Source organism: Acipenser ruthenus, chromosome 24, assembly GCF_902713425.1.
Source record: "Acipenser ruthenus chromosome 24, fAciRut3.2 maternal haplotype, whole genome shotgun sequence".
NCBI lineage: Eukaryota > Metazoa > Chordata > Actinopteri > Acipenseriformes > Acipenseridae > Acipenser > Acipenser ruthenus.
The window spans coordinates 7,161,386-7,188,462 of record NC_081212.1 but is presented as its reverse complement, the minus strand read 5'-3'; the positions used below and the strand labels follow the sequence as shown (position 1 = coordinate 7,188,462).

Below are 27,077 nucleotides of genomic sequence, written 5' to 3'. Positions count from 1 at the left end.
CATCCCGGTCTGTACGCACGGGATGCCACCTCCGCAGTGAAGTCAAATCTTTTGTCTTAATAAAAAGCGAACGCTGTGTAACTGTGCCTCCGAAACGAAAGTCATTTTATGTTGCATCAAAGCTGGAAACTATATTGATCGTTTGAAAACAGGAGGTTGTCAAAAAGCACTCCGTTTTTTGGCTTGTTCAGCAACCATGCGGCAAAGCAAAATTGATTAAAGAAAAGACAACAACTACAACAAAACTTGAGGATCTGATGAACTTTTCATGTCAACATGTTCATGGCGGGTTGATTTGGAATGAAAGATCGGTTTGGGATTCTTGTATGCTGGATTAAGATTTGGTGCGCTTTGAAACGATTCACGTCAGATTGATTTTGAATAAATTCAGCTTCAATTCGGGATTCTTGCTTTCTGTACTGCGTTTTAATTCTTTAACCAATAGGATAAAGCAAAGGCAGAATACAGCATACATGAGATGAACAGGTACATGTCATTCATCCCTGGATTATAGAGATTATCTGGGCGGATTATCAGTGCACAGTACTTTCCCCAGCACTGTGACAGGGGAACCGAGTCTTCAGTCTCTTGCTATTTTAGATGCTCCTGTGTAGTTTGGGTGCTGCATTGTTGGTCCAGGGCAGGGCAGGGCAGGGCAGCAGTGTGGAGTAGTGGTTAGGGCTCTGGACTCTTGAACGGAGGATTGTGGGTTCAATCCCTGGTTGGGAACATTGCTGCTGTACCCTTGAGCAAGGTACTTCACCTCCAGTAAAAACCCAACTGTATAAATGGGTAATTGTATGTAAAAACAATGTGATATCTTGTAACAATTGTAAGTCACCCTGGATAAGGGTGTCTGCTAAGAAATAAATAATAATAATAATTGTACTGTTTGGTCTATAAAGTCCACACATTACATCCCTCTCTGCCAATCACGTCGCTTGATTCACAAACATTCTCCAGATCTTTTCTTGCCATAAACAGTTGTCTCATGCGTGGAAAAGGGTTCCATGACTGTGGAATTCAGCAACATGAAATATCTCTGCCTTTTTCCAGTTTGAAATAGAGCATGATAGGATTGAGACATAATAAAAACAAAAAATATTAACATAATTTAGATCTTTTTGTTTTACATCATGTAATCAAAGAAACTACAAAATGAGATTGCAAAAGTCTACCGGAAGCCGTAATAGTAGTAGAGTATTTCATGGCAGATTTCGAAATGTCAAATTTTTGTCAGTTTTTCGTTAAGTGTATGGAAAACTACCAAGCGGTATGTAATTCAAAATGTTAACGTAACATTATTCAGCAGGTTTTCATTCGGCTTTATGAAGCAAAATTAGTTATTTCTATAGAGTGATGCAAAACCTTTTTTCATAAAGAGTTTGCTAAACTCTACGATAGAGGCTGACAAGAACCTGCTTCAGGCATTAAGGGGAGGCACTAATCTCTCTCCCATAGACTGACCTCACCCACTCCCAAAGACATTATCTTTCCACGCTTCCTTTAATTTCCTAATGACAGAGCACCAGCAAAATGAAAAAATAAAGATTAGCAAATCGAAGTCACGTTGTGTGGGCTGAGTGACAAACGGCACAACTCCCACTCAGCAAGCCAGGGTTTGATAGAGACATTAACCCTTCACTGTCTGCAAGCCCCTTCCAGAGGAGGCAGGGTACTCGTATAGGGGAATAGGGGAGCCATCAAATACATTACCCTGCCTTCTCGTACTGCAGTCTGCTGTATTTGGATTGTATTCAGTTATATTAATGAGGGGATAATTACATCACCCCTGGTTGAAAACACTAGCAGGATAAATAAACAGTTTAAAGGGCGATTGGGGTATTTAGAGCTGTCACTATGTTCATTAAAATAGACTCCCTCAATCTGCATTGATTTGAAATACACATTCAAGGAAATGGCTGTAAAAGCAATATTTGGGGTGTGTGTTAAAATGGAGGTCAGCAGGGGTACCCTACAGTCATCCTGTTAATAAAAACTACGCTCACCCTGGTTGCTCTCTCTGGAGTAAAGGCATCCACAGATCAAAGGATTTCACAGTGCTCCTCTGTATATTAATTCTGTGCAAATGTGTGCCTACTTAACACTAATGTGTGCACTTAGACAGTGCACTTGCTTTTGTGTAATTAAGCTTGTATCTGCACGCATGCTTTAATATGTGGTTATACAGTAACTGCCATCCTATTTGGCCCTGGCACAGCAAATAATCTTGTAAAATAAATAATATACAAATTAGAAACACTGGACCATACACTGTAGGGCCATCAAGGGCATCTGCTAAGTCTGTACGGTGTTTGAATTGTCCTTGAGGTAAATACGACTGTAACTGGGGGTTACAACTGGGGGTGGAGACCTCGAGCAGTCTGTTCTCGAGTGACTGCCCCTCATAAAACATCTGCAGTTTCTTGGAGACGAGGGCACTTTCAACCGAGAGCCTCCCCTCAGCCCTCCGCCAGTCTGTCCCAGCTGTTGTTTTGGAAGTGGCTTTCAACAGGGAGATGCAGCTTCTCTATATCACAGAGTTAAGGTTTATTTTGCTTGTCAAAGGTGTCCTGTTGTGTGCATTCTCTCTCAATCGCCATTGCTGTGTCTGCTTAGGACATTATCCATGCTTGCAATCTACACCAGAAAATGCGGCTTTTTTTCACCCACCTTGAAAAGCTGAATGCATGAGGTGGAGTGGTTTGAAAAATGGCCACTAGGGGTGTGTAACTAAGGTGTGTTCTCTCTGTAAATGGAGCATCTCTATACAAGACCGTTGTTTCAAAGGGGACGGAACCACCTCACTTCAGAAATTGTAAATGTTTTTTTTTGTTGGTGTCACAATACTAAATGACTGAGAACACAAGTAGCAGGATGTTTTTAGATATAAAGTATCCAGCAGTGTGGAGTTGTGGTTAGGGCTCTGGACTCTTGACCGGAGGGTCGTGGGTTCAATCCCAGGTGGGGGACACTGGTGCTGTACCCTTGAGCAAGGTACTTTACCTAGATTGCTCCAGTAAAAACCCAACTGTATAAATGGGTAATTGTATGTAAAAATAATGTGATATCTTATAACAGTTGTAAGTCACCCTGGATAAGGGCGTCTGCTAACAAATAAATAATAATAATTTAAGAATGTAAGGTAGTACAGAACACAGTACAGAATTGGGAAAGGAGTACCTTCTTCAGTGAGATAATGCACTGGGCTTTACAGTACTGTAGGTATGAAACAGCAGTATTAAATATGCATTGGTTCACAAATGGCTTTGCATTGCTGCTGTGTGGCCATGGCAGTGTAATGCTATGTGTTGAAATGGTGCACTCAGGCAGGCCTGTTTAAAAAGTTGCAGAAAGCCCCCTCTTTAGCCTCCAGAAAGCAGCTTAGATCACAGGGCTGGATAAAGCTGGCAGCCTGCATCAGAGGCATGACAGGCACATGGGCTCTCTGCCAGTCTGCTGCATGCCCATTACTCAGTGAGGGACACATCTTATTGAAGGAGTCAAACAGGAGGAGCAGGAGAGGATGCAGCTATATTGTCATGGCCTGGGGTCTTCATAAGCATATACACATTTCTATAAAGAAACCACACTCAAAATGCACCGCATGTGGCACTGTGCTCTGAGGGTGTCACGCTTTAAATGTGTCTGCATTTCAGTTTAGTTCATTACTACTGCTGCATGTGTAGCCGTGCACAAAGCGTTTCAACGTAACTCGAGAGATAGCAGCCGCGAAATTCATTCAGCATGTCATTCATTTGCTTTGTTGTTGAGCTGTTTATTTTAGCCTGCTCTGTATCTGCCTGCTCCCCACAGTTAGGATAAAGCCCTGCCTGCACATGTTTGTGCACAGAGAGCAGGGCTGAGCCAGTGGAAGTGGATCTCATGCACACGGAGGGGGATCACAGACCGGATGGAAGGGAGAGGCCTGCAGCTGCTTTACAACATTTGCCTATGAGGCATCAATAACCAAATAGCAAAGCTGCAAGAAAAATGAGAGGATGGGGAAGTACAAATGATTTGACATTGGTGACAGCTGAACACTGAAAAGGTCAGATTGCAACAGTTTTCTCAGGCAGTTGTTTTAAAACCTGACGCTAAAATCCAGGACCGCTAGCAATGATGGATTTGTTACTGTTCAGTTGTCTTTTTTATAGTAAATGCTTAGTAAACCTGACCCACTGACTCCTGGTGAGGGGTACACCGCTGCTTTCTGTCCCGCGCCATTTCCTGGTTTTATGAAGCAAACTTCCAGACAGACATGAACCCCTCCACTGCGTGAGCAAACACGACAGACACAGAGGTGTAGTTTGATACCCTTCTCTAGTCTATAAATGCTGCAAAGCATCTCCCCTGGCTTCACTGCTTCTGTTCCATCAGGTAGGAGAATTTGTGATGTGGAGCCCCAAGCAGCTGGCAGTGCCCTGCCAGTGAGGCTGAAGGCTCTGCTGCTCCCCATGAGACTCGTCCGATGCAGCTCTGCCGTTCTCACCTGTGTCTGGCTGCTGTCGAGGAGGTCAGACTGCTCACTGGAAACGCACCAGGAAGCCTGCTTTACTCACAAAATACATCTTTTATACCTGCTTTACAAAAACACACACGCACCGCTTTGAACTCTCTCCGAGGAACAGAACCACTCAGGAGCTCGGTGTTGCACTGAGGCGATTCGTTGTTTGGGGGAACTGGCTCCCTGCCAGCGAGCGACTCTTTATAAAACTCAAAAGGGCGGAACAGAAAATCTTTTTTTTATGAAAGCAGCAGGGCTGTGAGCCTGATGTCCCAGTAAATACTGAATGTCATTTAGGAGAGCACACAGCTAACTGGGGCCTGCTTTCACAGTCTGAGTTGGGATGGGTGACCTTTAGGTCACACAGTTAGTGAGTCAGCAGCAGAACTGTGAGATTCAGATCCAGGTAGATGTTTATGGGGTTCAATCCCACAATCTTCCGGTCTCTCTAGCTCTTATTAATAGAGGACACTTTCTCTCTTCTCTCATGACTGTTGATAATCCAGGCATCTCTCGACCCATGACCTTGGCGATGTCGAGATACATAAATCACTCTCAAGTGCCTCATTTAACCCCTTTTACAAGGCTCTAAAAAGAGCATAACTGAAAGGGGAGTTAATTGATTCCCACACACCTTTCTCAAGTGCTTTTGTAATCACGGCGATTTAAAAGCAACCCATCAGCATCTGAAACCGGCGGATCGTGTTTTTCAAAAAGAAAACCACAAGCTGCCGTGCCAGCAGAGCCTTGCAGTTTGGAGAGTGCTGACTGTGTTTGTAGAAGCATGCCGAGCTCAGTCCTGATTCGGTACACCACACCTGTCAAGCAATCTCCAGAGAGCCACGCTTCAGCACACAAGTCTGATCATTCCTTCTCTTGATTTCTAGCACTGGGATAGAAGGGATTCGGATGACAAGCAACTCCTCTGCAACTGCAGTGCTTCAGTAAAGTATTGTATTATTGTACTGTTATTATATTGTGTTGGACCCACAGGCACAAAGTGAATAAACTAAAAACTCAAAGGAAAGGATAGAGCCACTTCATAAGGTATAACTAAATGAAATGTGCTGACACTATTGTAAAATCAAACTATTTAATGAAACGTATTTCATTAAATACTATCAAAATACAAGAATTTTAGCAGTCGTGGTAGCACATAAGGCCTTGGGCAGTTAGCTTTTAGTTAGTTGGCTGTATATAGGACAGAAGCAAAGATGAAGTCGGGTTTGAAAGGGGTAGGATAGAGGGAGCATCTAAATTCAGACACTTTTCAGATTGTTCCAATAAGACCGATGATATAAAAATCTTACTATAAGAGGGAATTTTTTATAATATTTATGACAGGCGGACAAAACATGGTACAGCTTAAAAAGGTGGGTCAATCGCCTTCTCACTCTAAAAAGCAGCGCAAACTGACCTAAAACTAAGGAAACAAGTCTGAAAGCCTTACCTTATGTTCACGAGACTTCAGCAGTGAAGAATCCTGTTTGTGACGTAATCTCGTGCAGTTTTCTACTATAACTACAGGCTGTACCAAGCAATTCTTTATTAAAAACTGAGATCTGCTGGAAGTAGTCCTGGCAAGCTCTTTGACCAAACAGGAAAGCATACAGTTCAGAGATCTCTTCATTCCATGCTTTTTTAAGTGACACCATTTATTGAACGTTTTAAATTATAACTTTATGGTTACGTTGTTTTATAAGCAAGGTTATAAAATTACTGAAGCTATTATAAAGTAAAGTTACAATTCTTTGTGCACTAGCCTTAATTAGCATCTATCATGGGTACCTACCAAGGACAAAAAAGTCACATTTGCACAACAAAATGTATTAAATTAGCATTGCTGGGAATTCATGCTAGTATTATTGCTGCAGGCTGCCAGCAGCACCAGGCTTGAGCGACCGCCTAGAGTTGAAGTCAAATTTCTTAAAGCTAATTCATTGAGCAAGAATTAGAAGAATGGGGGTATAACCACGAAGCATGAAATATTACAGACACCAGCGGTTTACATTTCAGTGTAAAATGTAACATGCTTGCATGACATTTTAAATGCATACTGTAAATAAATACAGGACTGAAAAGAAATAGTATTTTATTGAAAAACAATCCTAGATTCTGGAGTTAAGAGTAATGTAAATCAGACACAGTTTAGCGCGCTTCAAAAAGACCCTGAGAGATATCAAACTGTGCAAGAAAAAGAACATCGTGCAATGAAAATGGGATTTTCTTCATCAGTATTGCAATGCATGCTGGTAAATGCATGACTCAACATGCCCATTTTCTGTTGCTTTGAAGCAAAGGAGGAGAATTAGCTACACAGATTAGGGTGGGCAGCTGCTGGTTTATTTGACAGTCTGTGCTCTCTTATGAAACGAACATGCACAGCATGCCTTCAGTGCAGTCTGGAAAGTCAGACGGGTCGACTGGAACGTGTTCCAAACTGAGAAGGTGAATCTCCACGTCAATGAGTGTTCTTACGCAATTTATAAGCCCTTATGTAAATGTAACAACTTTGCAAGAGTGAATCTGTGACAGGGCTCACTTTAGTTTAATGTCAGGCACTGGGCTGTGCCACTAAAGAAACCTTGATGATCTTTTTATTTGGCAGACATTATTTGTACTTTGACCGGAATAAATAAAAATGAATGCACAGTTAAAGAAATAAAAACTGCTTACAAAGACACCTTTGATGGACATCACTATTCGCAAAACAAAGTCTGGCAGTGGGAGGGAGATTTTTTTTTTTTCACTTTCATGAGATGTGGCCATGAGGGTGAGGAAGCTGTCAATAGTGCTGACAGGTCCTTTGAACCCTGTGTCAGTCACTGGTTTTGATCACAAGGTCAATGTGTTTAGGGACCTCAGCTTAGTCGTGTGGAATTTCAGTAGTAGAATTCAGGACAGGTGGCATTGGGCACCATTGCTGGCAGTCTCAGAATGAGAGGCCAAGGATTTGGATGGGTATGGGGGACTGAACTGCTCCCTCACCCCCTTCCAGGCTGGTCCCTCCAGAGCAGTCTTGAGGCATGCTCCCAGGGCAGTGTTGGGGAAGCTCACATTGTTACAGCCTGTGCTATACTCACCGTGGATAAATATATGTTTAGTGTTGATCCAGTGCCTTTATAAAATATCTGCAGTCACTGGACAAAAAACTTACGTATTGAATTTACGTATTGTAAGTCTATAAAAACCCACTGTTTCCAATCAGTGCTGTCCATACCTGTGCTATAAATCACTGCTCACAATCTAGCGCTGCTGACGTTCAGTAGACTATATATACCTGCCCTTTCTGAGCTGCAGGGAGGGATTCTCTTAGCAACCAAATTCAAGACTTTTCCTTCTCTTTATAATTGCTGCTGTAAGGAAGGTCTAGGTGTGCTTACAGGACACTGTGTGCTGTAACTGTAGTCAAGAGGTATTATTAGAATGGTTACATTTCTTATTTCCAAACACAAAAATATGAGAAGGGCATACATCCAATTGCAATATATACCTGTTTAAATTATGCATCGTTTAAAGGTGTTTGATAATACCAAAATGAAGATCATACGCTTGAATTGCTAAAAGTGTGTGTGTGTGTGTGCGTGCATGCGTGCTTGTGCGTGTGTTTGCATAGGAGCTGGGATCAATCCAGCTGGTTTGGTTAATCTGCTTTTGCCACTGCATGTTTTCTGGTGGGTGTTGATCACAGGAAAATCTGGATATTTGAGGTATAAAGAAATATAGCTTAATAGTGTGAAAATCTTATACCAGCCCTACTGACATCAATGGCTTCTGCATCACTTTAAACTACTGAAACTTCCATTTCAAAGGGTTACTGCCCAGCAGAAACTAAAGAGGTTTCCAAAAGGAAGACCGAAGGAAGTGTTGCCGTTGGGTTTCTCAGAGCTGAAGCTTTGTTCCATACACAGCGCAACAACCTTTGCTTTTAGCAAGACACGACAGGGCTCTTCTTTAAGTACAAGCTCATTTGTTTACACTGTGGAGACATGGATGGTTGCTTTGCATTCTGTATCAGATTATCTGCAATGGCAACACTACAGTAGCAATACATTTGCTCTGTACTGAAGGGCAATGGTAGCAAAGGGGCAGACACAATGGTATGATCAATGAGTAGGACTGTTCCATTGCAGTCCAGTGCCACGATACCTTACCAGACAGTTTACTATTGCAGCACCTCCTAGTCCCAAATCCATTGGGTTGCCATTGCTGGAAATGTGAAAATGTAGGTCATCAAGACCTAGTGAAAGTCACAGTACTTTCACAGTCTGTACAATAACATCTTGCACCGTCTCCATCTAGGTAAATGAATGAGGGCTCTCGTTTCTGAAGATGTAACCTTCATTTGTCCAATGTTACCAAGCTACTGAACCCAGGAGACAGGGCTGAAGCTCCCGCTGTCTTTCCTCTCCACCCCTGAGGGAAAGCAATGCACACTCCCTGAGGCTCGAGGAGGAACGAAACCCATACAACATGACACGCATGTTGAAAGCACACTTAAATAAAGCAAAGTAAAAGCTTTGTGAAGGCCAAAGAAATACAAAACAATATGATAAAGCATGTTAGCTGTATGAGCTAACCCATCTACACACACTGAACCTACTGATACAGTATCAATCAGCAACGTGACCTGTGACTGTCTGAGACATGCCCCTAACGACATGATCTGTGTCCTGCCTGCCTCCCTGCTAGCATTACGAGGCCACTCCAGTCAAGGATGGAGCCATTTGCACGCAATGCAATTACTAAAGCCACTGCTGGTAGCATCCACTCAATCATTTCTATTCAATTACCTGGAGAGCGCTCCCCTTTCTCAATACAAGGTAGACTTCTCTGAAGCAAAGGAGAAAGCATTGCAAGCTCTTTAGAGTTACATTTTCACTGCTGCATGATGCTGTGAAGTCCCACTGCCCTTGCAGCTACTGCACCAAAAATATCAGGGCATGGAAATGTGGAGACAGTTCCTGCAGGTATGACAATTCTGAGCTGGTCCCTTAGGAAGCTAGGCCATACAGACACTCTGTGATGACTGAATCGTGAAGCAGTCCCTTTAGGGAACCAAACTGTGCAATAACTGTGAGGTGTTACAATTAAAGAGAGACAGGGGAAACCAAGCTTCTGTATGCAAGTCTGCAAGTAGTGCTGTTGGTTTTGAAGATAGTCCCTTTGGGCAGGGGGTGGAGGTGTACAGGCTCGTAATGTTTTCAATGCTCAGTTCACGACACCAAAATTAGAGTATCCTGGACCTCCAGCATGGTGTTTCTTTTGTTCTGTATTTTACAGAATTTAAAATATTTTTCACACATATTGTGGTCATTTGTAGCGGTATGGGGGGCTGTGAGAAACGAGCCGGGCGCTCAGACTATGTACCACGTGCTACAGCGCAAGCTTAGTGGAAGGGGCTACAGCTGGGTGTTCAGCCGGGTGACACTAATTGGCAGTGCCAGGTAGGACTGTGTAACAGAGCCACGCTCTGCTACCTCACTCCCATTCTGCCAGGGGATGCCTTGCACTCACAGCGGGCAGGAAGATGAACCGACTCCCTGGGATTGACTGCCAATGTCTGGAAGAAGCTCACAAGTCGCATCTGTAGTATTTCATCATCTTTTTTTCCTAGGCAATCATGCTTTACCAGAACCCGCCACACTTTACCACACTTGCCAATGCTTTATTATGCTTTACTTCACTTAGATAGCTTTACTTATGTTCATTTTGTAATGAAATCTAAAAACAAAATTTCATATAAAAATGCTGGCCTGTTTGTTTTCATTGAAAGAAATACGATAGTATCCTGCCAGATATTACAGGCGGTGTTGTTGCTGCACTGTGTGTGGATTAGAGTCAATAATTCATTGAAGAATTCTAGAGTTTCCGATGCATTCAGCGGGGTTCCTGGGAATTCTATAATGAAATCGAATGGACTGTAACAGTGATGTATCTAATTGCCTTCATGCTACAAAAACCCACACAGCACCCTGCCTGCCATTAACATTTCATTGTTTAACTACTGTTCAAAAGGGAAACTATGTGTATACGCAACACTGATATGTTTAGCAGCTGAATGCAATTGTTTATCTGTCCCTGTTGATAGACTAGCCTATCAGGGTAGCTAACTGAATCTTCATGGTCAGTTACACTGCCTTATCATAGCTGACTGAAGAGAGCCAGATAACTGCATTGGAGACCAGCAGTACTTGGTTTTAAAATGTGTATCAGATGTTCTCTCCTGCCTTTTAATGCAGCTGTACATTTCTCAATTTTGATTGCACAGAATCATATTTAAATTCAGATTTTGACCTTTTTCAGTTTAGCTATTCATCTGCATATTTCGATAGGTAAGTCAGAGGGTCCCCCAGTGGCTCTCCTAGTAAGAGTCCTGCAGTGTGACGTGCAGGGTGAGCAGCGAAGCAGAGGCATGATGAATACTGATTGCTTTAGTGTGAGCCCACAGATATTGGATGTTCACCTCCTAGCGCTTCAGAAACCCCTGCTGGGTCAGACACCCCGTGATTCTAGGTGCAATCTTGCCAGGTTTGGCTCTGCCGCCAGGGTTCAGTAGCTTGGTAACATGTGCTGCTTAGGTTCAGCAATTGGCTTGATAGTGGAACAGATGTCACCCATTGACCTTCAGTTCTCTTGCGTGGTAGTGGGTTGCAGCGGTGAGGAAACATACCTTAATTTATGGCAGTGTTATGGCAGGTGTGTCTAATCTTTGGACACAGTATTGACCACTGCTGGGTTAAACTGGTTGTCGCATCCTGGGTTGTGCAAATCTAGATTGTATTAATTTGTCTCATTAACCAGTAACATGTTGGGGGCTCCCGAGTGGTGCATCCAGTAAAGGCGCTCCACGTGAGTGCAGGATGCGCTCTATAGCCTGCAAGTCGCGAGTTCGAATCCAGGCTATTCCTTTGCCGATCGAGGACGGGAGCTCCCAAGGGGCGGCGCACAGTTGGCCGTGCGTCGCCCGGGGGGAGGGAGGGTTAGGTCGGTCAGGGTGTCCTCGGCTCACCGCGCACCAGCGACCCCTGTAGTCTGGCCGGGCACCTGCAGGCTTGCCTGTAGCTGCCAGAGAGCTGCGTTGTCCTCCGACGCTGTAGCTCTTGGGTGGCTGCATGGTGAGTCTGCAGTGTGAAAAAAAGCGGCCGGCTTGACGGCACACTCTTCGGAGGACAGCGTGTGTTCATCTTCACCCTCCCGAGTCAGCGCGGGGTGGTAGCGGTGAGCTGACCGTAATAAATAATTGGCCATTCCAAATTGGGAGAAAATAATAAAAATAATTGGCAACGACTAAATTTTAATTAAAAAAAAAACAGTAACATGTTCAGATGACTGATTGATTGTATTGATGATTTATTAAGGAGGCTGTGTGGTCCAGTGGTTAAAGAAAAAGGCTTGTAACCAGGAGGTCCCCGGTTCAAATGCCACCTCAGCCACTGACTCATTGTGTGACCCTGAGCAAGTCACTTAACCTCCTTGTGCTCCGTCTTTCGGGTGAGACGTTATTTGTTTATTTAGCAGATGCCTTTACCCAAGGCGACTTACAGAGACTAGGGTGTGTGAACTATGCATCAGCTGCAGAGTCACTTACAATTACGGCTCACCCGAAAGACGGAGCACAAGGAGGTTAAGTGACTTGCTTGTGACAGACGTAATTGTAAGTGACTCTGCAGCTGATGCATAGTTCAAACACCCTAGACTCTGTAAGTCACCTTGGATAAAGGCGTCTGCTAAATAAACAAATAATAAATAATAAGACACCACATGGTGTCAGTACTAGAAATGGACTCTCCTGCGTTTTGCATAGTGATATCTCACCTGTCTAAAATGAGCTGTATTAACAGCATGGTCTATGATCCAGTTTCCAGACCTTGTTAAATCAAACCCAGCTCTCTTCTGAGAATAGCCTTGGGCTGCTCTCTCTGAATTGCTGGGACGTGCCACAGAATACAAAAGGAGATGTTACAAATCCCATGCAGCTTGCAGCAAGGCTTGCCAACACATTCCCCCTGTCCTTGACACCTCTGTGCTACAGCGCCTCCCACTCATCCTGTGCTGCTCCCTCTGATCTATGTCAAGTGACCTTCCTTCCTCCTTCATTTCATCCTTTTTCTATAACCAAGGCTTTGCAAATCCATTTTCTCACCTCTTACAGGCGCTCAATCACTGCTGGTCCCCTGGGTCTTAAATCTGTTGGCTCTTTGCACGGTTTTTATTTTTTTATAGTTTTATTTGGTACATGCAGATTTCAAATACAACGCTATATATGAAAAGTTAGAGCCGGTACCTAATCACTTCCTGCGTTGCAATATCGAACCAGGAACCCGCAGTTTACTGATTTTTGTATCTACTGTAAAGGGGTTGGATTTGAAATATCTTGAGTTACTAGTTTCTTTTAATGTTTCTACATATCTTACAATTTACTGTTGCATAGTCACAGTTGAGAAATTAACAAAACAAGTAGAGAACCAAAGGACTAGTGATACAGTTGATAACAGCAACAAGAAAAGGGAAGAACAAATATTTGAAAGCTTTGGTTGCTTCTCGACTGGGGTTCGGGCATTTCTTTTCACAATGGCAATGCCAGCTGATATTCAATGGCAATGCAGTGGTTCTGTGCCAAGGGGTGATGGTCGCACAAGAGCTGCTGCAAGGGTAGGGCGAGCCTGGTAGAGTGGTGCCACAGTGGTGCCACGCTCATAATGGTATGACAGATGTGTGAACAACCAAAACACGCTGTCTAGTCATCCACTGCAGTAACATTTTAAATTAGCCACAGGGGGTTGTGCGACAGCAAAGACAGCAAACGCCTGCACTGTGACTACACTCCCTCCCACACACTCACACACTCACACACACGCACACGCACACACACACGCACACTGAACATTAAGAACAAGGGGGATCCCCACATCTGTCTCTAGGTTATTATTAGACTGCATCTCAAAGGCAGAATAATCAGATGAAAGGAGACAAAAATCATTAACCCCTGGAGGACCAGGTCTGAAGTCATACAGAGGACACAAAGTAAAAAAAAAAAAACAAACCCACGACAGTCCATTTAAAAGCATGCATTTAAACAGCGTGTGATCCCAGGGGAGCTAATGTACCAAAGCAAGGCTCCGGTTTTATTATTTATGTGAGGGCTTTGACTCATTGTGTATTGCTAGCTTTGAAAACATAGTGGTTCGATTTTAATCACACATAAAATAGAAATGGGCCCATTTTAAAACTAAGATCACATAGTACTGTTCCTAAAATGATGACAAATTAGAAATAGAATCTAACGTGTAATGTGTTGGTGTTCTTGCGATGAAAAATCGTTCGTTTTTGTACAAGCATCGTACAGAAGAATCTTTATTACCTTCCTTTCACTATGCTTTAATACATTTCACTATGCTTTTACTACAGGAACCTTTTTAAAAGGTTAGCCTTGAATAATGACGCTGAACGATGATCCACGAGGTGGATTTATCAGGATTTTCAGCTACGTTTTGTTTGTAATATTAAAAGAATCCTGATATACAGATGGAATGGTAAAAACCATCCCTTTTGCTTTCCATTGTTTGCTGTAATCGGTGAAATGAGTCACAATGGCAATATTATTTATAGTAATGACTCTTACCATCTGTCCTTACCATCTTCAGTGCAGTGCAATGGTTAAGGGACTAAGAGACAATACTACAAGAAGGTTTGCATCAGAGGCTTTGTGGGTTGCATGCATATTCTCTATTTTTAAAAATATAAAATTTCATTTTATATATATATTGTGTGTGTGTGTGTGAGAGAGAGAGAGAGAGAGAGAGAGAGAGAGAGAGAGAGAGAGAGAGAGAGAGAGAGAGAGAGAGAGAGAGAGAGAGAGAGAGAGAGAGAGAGAGAGAGAGAGAGAGAGAGAGAGAGAGAGAGAATGCTATAGTCAGTGTTACCAGACAGTCCATAAATCCAAAATAAGCATGGTGGCTTGACTTAGTCAGTAGGAATTTGCATAACAGCCAAGCTGCAGGCTTGTGCAACACCCGTCCCTTTGTACCTGGGAGGAGATCCCAGCCCTGATATCAGACTCTCTCTCTCTCTCTCTCTCTCTCTCTCTCTCTCGCTCGCTCTCTCTATCTCTATCTCTCTCTGTCTCTCGCTCTCTCAATCTCTATCTCTCTCTTTCTCTCTCTGTCTCTCTCTCTCGTGCAGTTGCTTGTTTGCAAACACTTTTATTATGCAGATGTGTGACAAAAACATTTCTATTCAATTGGTTTGAGCTACATGCACCTATTCTAGTGCCACTGTAAATGCTAATTAAAAATGAATTTCTAAATGATAGGAACGGCGTGCTTCGGATGAGACCTAAAAACCGAGGTCCTATTGCAAGTGACTCTGCAGCAGCAGTTGAAGCATAGCTCACCCCCTAGTCTGTAATTTGCTTTGGATAAAAGCGCCTGCTAAATGACAAATTAATAATAATAATGATAAGAGGGTGGAGAATTGGGGAAGTCTGAAGGTAGCTAAACTTTCATTTTCCAGGTAAAAGCTCATTTGCATTGCAGTCTCTTTTTCATGGCCCTGTACGCATAACCACATTCACACAAACACAGCAGCACTCAGAGACGACCTTGCTTGCTTCGGGAATGTCAAGCAGTAGCTAATGTTTTGAGGTTACACCAGGTCTAAAAATCCAGGAGCTCAGAGGTCTATGCAGGGGCGCCCCGCAGCTGTCAAAGTGAGGCCGTAAGAATAACACAGACATGTATATTCAATAATATTCAATAATAGGAAAATAGGAATGACATGTAACATATCAGTACTGAATATTTTGGTGGTTCCTACCCTCATTTTAAAATGCCCCACAATAAACGGCGTCCCCGCGATCACAATCGAGACACTATTGGCGAGATGCACTGGATCCATATCCTAATAGAGCGCTCACTCTCACTCTCTCCTATCTATTTATTGCCTACCGACCTCCCCCTATCGGCCCGTTGATTTATGTTAAGTAGCGAGGAAACACAAGAATGACGTACTTTCTTAAACGCTCAACCTTCCCACGCGCACTCAGCGAGGCTATTTATTGTATTAAATACCTTTGCACTCCGGTAGACTGACGTGAATTCGATATACAATTTGCAAGCGCATCCTGGGGGCTCATGCCGGCAGGTTGCAACGTTAAACACCCACAGTATACAGGCTATTATTATACAGGTTTAAACGTAGCTTTGTCTTAGGTGACAGTGTTTAGTGCATATCAAAATCATCCTAAATATCCAGTAATCACAGCGACAAAAATGAAGCTATACCCACTGGCGCGCGTCTTTCCGTGGACTGGGGCGTAATAACGCATAACACTTAAAAAAATAAAAAACAGAAGCAACTTGATATAATGCACTGTGATGCAGTAGTGTGTAAGGACAAAGGGTATAGGATTGCACCAAATACAGCCACCTTCTCTGGGTGTTTTAAATCGTCCCGACTGTGCTTCGCTTCACCCGACCCCATTACTGTAGCGGCCGGCTGCTGAGAATAAAGGACTAGCATCGCCGGCAGCAAAGCTGGATCCAGTAGAGATCTGATTACAAAATGTAATTCCCACAATACATGCATCATTTATTCATTCATTCATTCAAATACGCATTGAAGCGGGTGTTACTATTACGTTGCCAGTTTCACTGAAACTATACTGAAAACACGGTGAAGCAAGGTCACCTAAACTGAAATCTCAAAGCATGTGGGCACCCTTTTGCCTTTAATAATACGTCTTTAAATGTCGAGAGAACGGCGCACAAGTGTGTAAATCCTCAGATCTGTTGCAGCATTAAATACCACAATACTACTCGAACGTATTCATAAGCGCGTATATGGGGGTGGTGCTGGAACCCATTCAAAATATTTAACGGAAAGTATAAAGATAACGTCGGTATAAATATAGAGGCAGGTTGTACATGGTTTAGGAGTGCATCTCTACGGTGAGAAAATGCTACTTTCAAATTGCCAGCTATATATAGCAACCCAAATCTCCCATTGCACCAGAGAAGAGACATCTCTAACACATACTGGAAGCAACGATAGCAATGAAATCAGCACCAACAATTATGTATTTCATTAATGCCGATATATTAATATTGTCCGCCGGTGCTATTGTAATACTCTATCACTTTTGCCCGGCTCCAGTCAAAGAAAGCGGGGCTCCGATACACCCCCTCCCCAGAACCAGGAATCATAGAAGATAACGTTAAAGATGTCGCTGGTACTTAACTATTTGCATAGGTGCTGAAGACAGAGATCCAGGCACTCCCCTTCAACCTCGTCTTCCGAGACCAGGTCCGGCAGCGGGCGCAGCGGCAGCGGCTCATCCTCCCCGAGCGCTCCTCTCATCTCGCGGAGAAAGATCTCCAGGAACCTGCGAAAGGCTTTCTCCTCGCTGGCGGTGCCGGCCATCGCTTCTCATTCCTGGAGAGACAGACAGATCGAGCAGTGCAGGGGCACGGGGCGCTGCTGGATAGCTCCCAGTGCGCGGGGGGGCGCGCACGCGTGGTCCGGGCTCGCACAATCACAGGAGGAGAACCCTATAAGGCGGGCGCGTACACGCTGCGCTTCATCAAAGACGAGCCGCCTTTCATTCGTTCTCCAGCGGTCGGTTCTGGATAAGAATATATATAAGAAAGCGTCTCATCTCCTGCTCCCCATGAGTCATATGATCGCAGATAACAGCTGAAAGCCTAATAATTATATTGTTTCATGTGGTACGTTGTTATCTGAAATCACGACAAGCAATAAACTGAGTACAATGACAGGGGTCTGCTCCTGCCTGTATCTCACTATAATTGAGGGAGGTAGCTGTCCTATCACCTGAATGTCACCTTAACAAAAAAAACATTTACCATGCTCTTATATAGGTTACGTGAAACAGCAAGAATGACACAGTGTAATATGATATCGATCAAAAGAAGCCAGCCGTTCCGAGGTGCTGTGCAAGACGTTTAGCTTTTAAAAAGCATCTCTCTGCCTGTCCTTCAACCGTCTTCCCTCCCGTAGATATGCACTTTCTGTGAATGTTTGGAGGTTTATTGGCCTGTCCACCGGGTGCTTTAAATATTTAAATGTAATACGTTGGTCATATACATTTTACAACAATGTACCGCTTTGCTGGCTGTATTGATAAGGATAACGTCATTCAAAAGAACAACTAAATACAAAGAACAACTAAGGACTCTAAATACAAGGAAGCCACTGCTATCAAGATGTTCACAATTACATACAAATGCAATTAAATAATGTATAAGTATCGCGACACACGTGTACTTTCTATATCCCCATATAATCACACATTACAATCTGTGGGTCACATTCGATAAACACACACAGTAAGACACCAATGATAAAATGCTATTGACGTGCAATATTATTATTTGTTTATTTAGCAGACGCCTTTATCCAAGGCGACTTACAGAGACTCGGTGTGTGAACTATGCATCAGCTGCAGAGTCACTTACAACTACATCTCACCCGAAAGACGGAGCACAAGGAGGTTAAGTGACTTGCTCAGGGTCACACAATGAGTCAGTGGCTGAGGTGGGATTTGAACCGGGGACCTCCTGGTTACAAGCCCGTTTCTTTAACCACTGGACCACACAGCCTCCCTAATACAGCATCTGCAATTGCAGACAAAAGTATTGTCAGCCTGCACTTAATATAAGAAAACATGTTAAATACAAGCACTTAGGGAACATTAGCTGCTAATTCAAATGACAAAGCCCAAAATACACAACTTCAAATATTTGTACTGTAGATGACCAAAGTATTTGCACCTTTACATTAAAAGTCTGTACAAAATTAATTGAACTAATTAAAAATATATATTCATTAATTGAAAACCATTACACAGAAATTAGGTTAATTATAATAGTCAATAACCAGAAAAAGAGGTCATTATTTCCAACATCTGTTGAGAAGTACGTTTTGGTAACACAGCAGATGACGGTCAAGACAAAGTAGTTGGATTCTCGCTGGACAAAAGCATTCTACTGTTCTATAGCAAACTGCAACAAAGGAAATGACTACAGAATGGGATGGAAGAAATATGAAACACCAAAATCCACTATCAGAGCAATAATACAGAAGTACCACAGAACAAACTCAACTGAAACGCTTGAAAGAAGTGGACAATCTTGTCCTTCATTTGTTACCTTGAATTATGTTTTATGATGCCAATACTTTTCGTCTGCAACTGTATAACATTTTACAGTAGACTATAGAGCTGCTACATTCTGCATTAACTTGCACGGTAATGACGGCCTTCGAAAACCACTTTAAATCCTGACAATGGATCACGTGTTTTAACAAGCTTTATAATATTAATTATTTTCTAAAGAAAACTGCTGCAAAAGCCTTGCAATTTAAATTCCTGTTACAATACAAACACAATATGGGCCTGTTGTACACTGAATGCCTTTGGGGATTGAGTCGTCTTGATTGTGGCATTTAAAAGCAGCGCAGTTTTCAATATATAGGACAGCCGCTTCTACCATTCTAAAAATATCAGCGCTGTACACTGGAGTGCGGAACAATTAACTTTTTCACTACTGTTTTTATTATTATTTTTTGGCATTAGTTTGGTGTTCACAAAGAGTTATGTACGGAATGCAAACGAAAGCATTAAGACTAATTTCTAGTTTATGATGCACAGCTTATTTTCAGTATCCCAAAATCAATATTCAGATCACATGGAGCTGGCTGTCCTGTCTAGTTTAGAGAGTAAGCAGCTTCACATTTCACTTTTATATATTTGATTTACTGTCCCCACTTTCCCCTTTGTATGATGTTTGCATTCATTGTGAGCATTCCCTGATGCACAGTACTGGGTTTGCTTTGTAAGTGCATTAAGGTGTTTTCACCCGAGTTCAGGAGCTGTTCTTTAGTTCCAGTAGGAATAAGAACATGGGCCAGAGTTTGACTGCAGAATCAATGCCCATTATATTAATGTTTAAAAGCAACATAGTGATTGTGGATAATAAGACTCGGTTTGATTAATGATCCTGAAAGTCGTGACTTTCAAACTGCTGTAGATGGTGAAATCATGATTCTCTATCACTGGCAAGACCACTGAGACACAACAGGTGCTTCAGGCTGATCTAGAATTCATCCCATTTCAGTGCAGCACATAAAACCGCAGATGGCTTGCTTGCCAGCCCCAGTAACTCTCTAAGTAACAGCGGAGATTAATATTCTCACACTCCAGCCAGCAATCCATACCAGAGAGGAAATCAGACTCAACCATATTGGACGGCTCACTAAATTATACACGGGCGATATTTCTGTAATGGTTTATAGCTTTTTTTAATTTTCTTAAAAGGCAGAATAATGATATAATGGCTGCAACTGCGCCATGCCTGCCAAGAACAGATTCCTTCAGAGAACAAAGTGATCTCAGGGGAGCAGCACGCCCTGCTGAAGCACTCAATCAAGGGAGACCGCAGCAAGCATTTGCATCTCATTGCACATCATACGTAAACTAGTGGGTCACGCCCATCAGAAGAACACGGAACACGGAGCCACATTGTGGCTTGGAACTTGGTTTCAGGAGACTAGGTTTCAGGCCACTGCATGGCACACCAGGGGAGACTTGGGGTTTGATACAGCAAAGTTGCCTCAAACTAGGTCTCCTGGAACCAGGTTTCAAGCCGCTGTTCCTGAAAAAGTGGCTTTGTGTTCCCTCAGCTTTACACACCTTTAAGCAGTCGCATTGGGAGCTTCCCCACATTGCCACTCTGGCGTGCCGGGTGGTCTTGCTTTGTCAGGTAAGGCTGAGAGGGTAGCCGTTCCCATGAGCACCCATTCCTTGGCAGGGAAGCTGAATCCCAACTCACTTCACAGCTGCATTCAAACCTTTGTCCTCAGAGATCAAAGGCTAGTGCTTAACCTGCTATGCCACTCCCCGCTTCTGAAGGACTGTCCAACAGGTTCAAATACAGTACTGTAGCCCAGATGCAGGTGAAAGTTGCACAGGCTGATACAGAAAGGGTCACCCATTCACCCATTGTCCATTACATGTCACTGCTGTAGACGGCTCTTGAGTGTATCTGAATTAAAACTGATACATTACAAGCCCTCTCAAACAATGAAAGTGGCATTCAGCGATCTGAACAGCCAGCACAGTCAAGGACTAAACTAAATGAATTACTGTGCCCACATATCATAGAAATTTCTAATTTGACCACATGTGATTGGATCACAATATTAAATCAGCCACCAGGTAAAACATACTATGAGGACTAGAATATTTTAACACATCTTTGCAGAGTGCGTCACCACATATATATACTATTCAAAATCTGCAATAGATGTTTGTGTGAAGAAACCAGAAACTTCCAAACCCAATCAATCCAACTGAAGCACTTCTTCCTTTATTGAAAGTATGAGCTCAGGAATGTGCAATGGCATGATGATCCTCACAGTCAGTATCCCAGCCCAACATCTCCTCCTCGTTCTCCGAATGAGACGTTGAACCTGGACTTGAATTTCAGTCCATTTATCATGCCACCGCACTATAAACTCACTTCCTGTGCAGCAGGTTTTAAGACCCCCCCTGAGAGTCAGTATAGGGCTCCACCAGTGCCAGGCACACACTTCCCAAGTCCAACAGTCATCGACCCCCACGTTTCATTGGGGGTCACGCGTCCGAGGGATCCCCCTCCTCCCCCCGGGGCCGCTTGCGAGAATTCAGACTTGGTGTCAGGGAAGGGTCGGCAGGGGTCACCGAGGGGTCAGGAAGCTGGACATCACGGAACCCATGTGGCTGGAAAAAAGACAAACGACTTGAACAGACTGCAGAATGATGCAGTGTGCCTGTGTACAGCAAGGTGGCACACAGACAGAGAGCTGATTATATAATGAATTAACATAGCGGTCTATCATTTAAATAGGACTCTTTCCATACCAAGGTTAGGAAAATGAAACCTCAAACAAAGCATGCAAGTCTCCTCACTGTGTATCTATATGTAAAAACATGTAAAACACCAGGAAGGAAGGGCAAAATGGTATTTGGATACAAAATCAGTATGATGGCTTACATTAATCATGATATACACAGGTACAGACAGATGGGTGCCTCCATATATACACATATTCTCATTAAGGAACGTTCTACCAAGTATCTTTCAGAGGGGACAGCATTCCTCGCTGAAGTCTGCAGTGTAGTCACAGAGGAATGCAATAAGTTCTTCTATGATGACTATGAGGACACTGTGTCTGACTGCTCTAGCAATGCAAGTTGATTTGCTAGGCTGTACTTGCAAACACTGCAGCTGTGTCCTCTACAGGGATGAGGCATAGAGCTGGATTTTATTAATGTATAAATGCTTGACCAGCTACCTTGCAATACCTCATCCACTTTAACCAAAACTAGCAGAGCCAATGGGCTTGGACTCACAAGACATGCACATTGACCTAGAATAAAGAAATCATTTTGCAGGAAGTCTTTTGCATATTCATCCCCAGCATGACTGGAATAGCCTTCCTGGCGTATTCAAAGCAGCTTTTAATTATGCAGCTCAAGATGCCAGGTCAGGGACTCGAACACTGCTGCAGCGATGCTGACTCTACTGGATTATACAAGGATCACATCTTTAGAATGCCAGTGTATCACGCTGTAGAAGCCTATAGGAAAACGTACTAGAATACCATGACATCACCAGCAATGGAACTGGAATACATATTCACACAGTACCACAATGTATAGTACTGATGTGGTACTGCTCTTCAAAACAGGAGACCACGTGGTCCCATTCAATTACTGTCTCATGGCTTTATAGCTGCAGCTGTGTTAACATTGCCCCTTAACACAGAACCACTGCATTGCCATTGAGCTGCTGCGCCGCATTGCCCTGTACTCACTGTTATCTGGTAGGGCACGGTGGCCTCCCTCTGACTTGGAGACTTGTACAGTGAAGCAAACCTGTGAGAATAGGAAACACAGAGATCAGCCCGATACTCAGTGAGGGTTACACACCCTGTCCTGTCACACTGACGGTGTGAAGCAACTCAAGACTCATGGTCCCTGGTTGTATTACTACTGGTTGTGAAGCGGATGCTGGGGATCTGATAACCTGCACATTTAAACAGTGTAGCATTAAACTCTGTACTGGGGATCTGAGAGCCAGCTAATTCAGTACAGTCTAGTGAGAACTCTGTACTGGGGATCTGAGAGCCAGCTAATTCAATACAGTCTGGAGATCTCAGGGCGATTTGAACTCCCATCATTTGTCCACTTAACTACTGTATGTATTGAGGATATACATTTGTAGGTAATAAATCAAACTAAAACATCCTAAATTGTGCAGACACAGAAAACTAATTAAAAACATGTAAAAAGAGCACACACTAAGCTACCATTTCGATTGTTTGTCAAGCAGAAAAACGGCCTGGTTAGAGTGTTTTTTTCGGCTGATATTCATAGAGCACAGTTATTAATAGAAATGGCTTTTGCAGAACCCTCTCGTCTCTAATGCAGAGTATTTATATAGTGCTTAAAAGGCAGTGGGTTTTTTTTTTTTTTTTTTTTAATGGTTTTGCTTAAGTGCAAGGGAGAGGGAAAAAATGTTATGCTGCAAAACCAGAAATAAACAAAAGTTAAGAGTGCTTCATGTGCTTCGACTAGTATTCTGTAACAGTTCGCTTTTTTTTTTTTCTCCAAAATTCAGAATCTCCCATCAGATTTTACGCAGAGGTGTGCTTCGTGCGTCTGAATCTTCCCTTCGTTTCAGCTGAGCTGACGATATTCACGCTGCGGATTCTTTAGCTTTATGTTTTTGTATACCCATTCTGGAGAGATTGTAAACAGGAGTTTCTTGTGATCTTGGGCCATGGAGTTTTCAACGCTGCAGTGGTGTCAACAAGACTATAATAATACAAAATCACAAGCTCTCGAGAGGCCGTCAGCCACTTTAGTAAAGTCTTGAATGTCTCAAACCGCAGTGGGAGCCTTAGTTGATAACGAGTCATTTAGCAGAGGCTTGTATCCAGAGCGAGTTACAGAAACTAGGGGGTGAATTATGAATCATCAACTGCAGCTGGAGAGTCACTTATAACATGGCCTCGGTTTTACGTCTCATCCGAAGTTCCTTCCTTGCAGTTCCTATAATTTAGGAATTCATTTTTAATTAGCATTTACAGAATCATTCAGACAGTCGCCCCATACGTTGACAATGACATTGAGAGTGGGAGCTGGTGTCCTACAGCACCCCTGGGGTGTCTGAGGCAGCGATTGGGAAGGGTTTGCTGGAGACACTTACCTGTGCTTGCCCTCCCAGTGCAGGATAAGCCTCTGTGTGGCAGCATGACCCCAGCTCTCCCCTGGAGTGCAGAAAACAGCAACACATTATTAAATAAGTATGGACTCCATTCCAGGCAATGAGTTGACCAAAATCATTATAGTTTTGCGGAGTGATGTATTACAATACTCCTCTAAAATAAACACTGAAAACCGGGATACACAGCTATACTGTGATGTGTTACTGTCCCACTTAGTCACTGCAGAGCACGAGTCAGTGACCAACCTTGCAGCCGAACAAGCCCACCCACGAGGAGCATGCTGCCCTCTGGTGGTAAGAAACAACATAACCTGTAACAGGTCCCTTCATGCATATTGCAGATGCACCTGCTAGAAAGGCATGTGGCACTGATATGCAGTGTCAATCACATGGAAATCAGAACACACACATTTTCCCTTTTCCAAGCTCTTACCTAAAGCTGGGACAAGCATGGACTGGTTCTGCCCAATTCGTGTTGTCATCTGATTGGTTAAGACAACCTGAGGGGAGAAAGCACCCCCTGTTAGTGTTGATGCCAGCGAGAGTGAATTATTTTGTGCAGATGGGTTTTCCCATGCAATATAATGTATTAAAAAGTCTGGCTCGCTCCTGCCCTGGTGCAAACAAAGTCCAAGATACGTGTTAAAATAACTCACTGCCACACTGTGCTGGCTGGCTATCTGGGTGAGCTGCTGGGCCAGGCCGTTGAGGAGCCGAGTTCGAAGGGACAGGTCCTCGAAACTGTGGCGGAAAGGGAAGGCGATGCTGTCAATCACCACCAAGCGCACCTGTCAGGGGACACAGCACAGCCATGCTCAACCAATCACTGCGGAGGAGAGAGTGACTGACATTCCTCACACCCAATCCAAATCCCAATCCAGCAGGACTGGGCATGCAGTGTCTTGTAATCTCTTGCAATGATATATTTTACTAGCAGGGTGTGTGTGTTGAATGCATGAATTGTGTGTATGTTTATTAGAAGGACCGAAAGGATATCAAGCTCTACTGGAAAACAGTTACAAAAGAAAGAACTGTTAAAGAACGATGTCACCACAGGTCAGGTATGAAGACTGCACGTATTAAACTGACTCGTTGTATTCTCAAAACACACTGTGTAGCTTTTTAAAAGAGGTAATAACCACAGCTTAACTAAAAAGATATTGCATTTGTAATTCCCGACAGGAAACCTTTTATTAAATCACAGGCTTCTCTTTCTGCAGAGTGTCGCTCCCGGGGCACACAGGCCTACCTTGGGGTGCTGAGACAGGAAGTCTGGCAGGAGATGTGTCTGAGCCAGCAGCTCCACATAGTCATGGCAGCGAAACAGGAAGAGCTGGGAGAGGACAGTCTCAACAGTGAAACTCTGCAGGGCTTCCCGCTGCTCTGAGAACCAAACACAGGCACAGACATCAGGTGGGGAGCCTGGGTGCGCCAAGCCCTTAGACAAGTCTACAACGGTACATTTGCATAGTAATTTTGCTGTTTTCCCAGGATACTATGCATTTCCCATACATCTCTAGGCTTTAAAATGCTTCTCTATGCTTTACCGTGATTTTACTAAGCTTTATTGTATGCTGCAATGTTTTTACTGTGGTGAACTTTTATAAAGGAGCTTTCGAATGGGCTATAAGGTTTGGTCACCCTCAAATCCTATTGTGACTTTTGTGTATGATTACCCCCATACCCCTACCCTGGTCACTCCCCCCCTGATCTCTGTACCCGTGTCCTTTGTGATCAGAGTGCAGTGCTGCACAGCAGCAGTGGCCACGTCCACGACTCTCTCCACCAGAAAGCTGCCCTCCGTGTCGATGTAGACCGCCTGCCCCCCCAGCCCCCCGAAACACCCGGGGATCTGAGCATCCACGGCCAGCTGAATACTGTGGACAGGCAGAGAGAGCCAATGCATTAGACAGCGAGACCTGCGCTTACAGACACATGTGCTAAGCAGTCTCCTACTCTTACCAGCCAGTACATTTTTTTTTCAATGCAAGTGAATCACAGACACATCTTAAATAAAGAGCTACAAGTCCTTTGGTGAGCGGTTAGTTCATGGTTCACTGGATTTTTGTCTTACTTCTGTCTCTGCAGTGAACCCCCCCCACCCCCCCCATCTATGGTACCAGAGCTGTGTCTTGCCCACTCCTGGCGCCCCACAGATCTCAGTGGTCTTGCCCACGGGAATGCCGCCCCCTAGTGCCTGGTCGAGTGCGGAGCAGAAGGTGATGACAGTGCCCAGCGCCTGCTCCCTCTCCAGCAGCTCCAGAGCCGTCAGCCTGCTCTCTGCTGCCCCCTGCTCGGCCGGGCCCCGTCGCACCTCCTGCAGCACCTCTAGCGCCTCCTGCTGGGAGATCCCTGCCTCTGTAACACACAGGAACAGCGAGAAATATATGAGTGCCAGGCAGTATTGTGTATATGCAATGCTGTTACAGACTGTGGCTCCTGATAGTGAAATGAGGTTTAAAAACTCCTGGGTTATACAAAAAATAAGTCATGCAGTATTTTGGTCACGGTAACCTACTGCATAAATATAATGTTTTGCAGTACCACTGCAGAGTTAATACTGCAAGTGATTTCAGAAGGGAGAGCTTGAAGTAGGGAGGAAGCTAGTGTGGTAATGTAAGCAAAATGAACTATCAACAAGGCCTACTTTCCAGTAAAGCTGACTGGGAGTGCTAAACTGTGTTAGTATGTAAACACAACACACGGCACTGCCGAGACAGCAGTGCAGACTAACACAGTGCTTACCCACCTTTGCTTAGCTCGGTCGGTCTGAGGTCGCAGATGTCTTTAGCAGTCAGGAACCCAGCGCTGATCAGCCTCACTTTCACTGCAGGAGCGAAAGCAAAGCTCGCTACGTCTCTCTGCATCTTCAAACACGCAGGCAAGAGCAAATTAAAGCTTTAAATGATGAATAGCAGGTTATTAAACCGGGAATGCAACTCTGTAGTAAAAAGTGAACTGTACCATTTTTAACACAGAACTTGCTTTGCAGCCGTGCCTTCTCGGATCTCAAGTTGCCGAACTACGAAAACACACTCGACTGAATTCCGACATTGCACATGGCAACAGGAAATACAAAGCTATCCAGAATGGACGTGACTTATGGTCCGCTAGCTCCCTCTGCTGGCTCACAGCTATACTGCAAGGCTAAAGGCTTCACCGTACTAGAAATAATGTCTTCTTGAGTTCTTATATATCCTTGTAGAAAAATGTTATTTATACACCGTTATAAAAAAAAAAAAAAAAAATGTATTACTCGATTTATATATATATATATA

General features: G+C 43.6%; 2 protein-coding genes across 2 annotated transcripts in view; both read right to left on the bottom strand.

Moving 5' to 3' along the window:
* The window catches only part of LOC117429118 (protein phosphatase 1E-like), a 34,878-nt gene extending 17,737 nt beyond the window's left edge, over positions 1-17,141 (bottom strand). The window contains exon 1 of the mRNA XM_034906988.2: positions 16,749-17,141. Coding sequence (XP_034762879.2) covers positions 16,749-16,930 — 182 coding nt within the window. The 5' untranslated portion in view covers positions 16,931-17,141. The remainder of the gene's footprint in view (positions 1-16,748) is intronic.
* A 3,732-nt stretch (positions 17,142-20,873) lies between these two features.
* On the bottom strand, positions 20,874-26,895 carry LOC117430282 (DNA repair protein RAD51 homolog 3-like). The gene is made up of 10 exons (XM_034907184.2): positions 26,764-26,895; positions 26,549-26,666; positions 25,920-26,157; positions 25,519-25,676; positions 25,049-25,182; positions 24,456-24,587; positions 24,233-24,299; positions 23,782-23,842; positions 22,385-22,445; positions 20,874-21,287 (listed from the first exon to the last, which is right to left on the bottom strand). The coding sequence occupies exons 1-10, from the start codon at positions 26,764-26,766 to the stop codon at positions 21,162-21,164; spliced, it is 1,098 nt and encodes a 365-aa protein (XP_034763075.2). The 5' UTR covers positions 26,767-26,895; the 3' UTR covers positions 20,874-21,161.
* Positions 26,896-27,077: the final 182 nt, after the last annotated feature.

What these genes read in the sequence shown, in the direction of transcription:
- LOC117430282 (XM_034907184.2), bottom strand. An exon ending in ACCGACCGAGCTAAGCAAAG is followed by an intron (nt 26,158 to 26,548) that starts GTGGGTAAGCAC and finishes TGTGTGTTACAG; the next exon opens with AGGCAGGGATCTCCCAGCAG. An exon ending in CATGCTTGTCCCAGCTTTAG is followed by an intron (nt 23,843 to 24,232) that starts GTAAGAGCTTGG and finishes TCTGCACTCCAG; the next exon opens with GGGAGAGCTGGGGTCATGCT.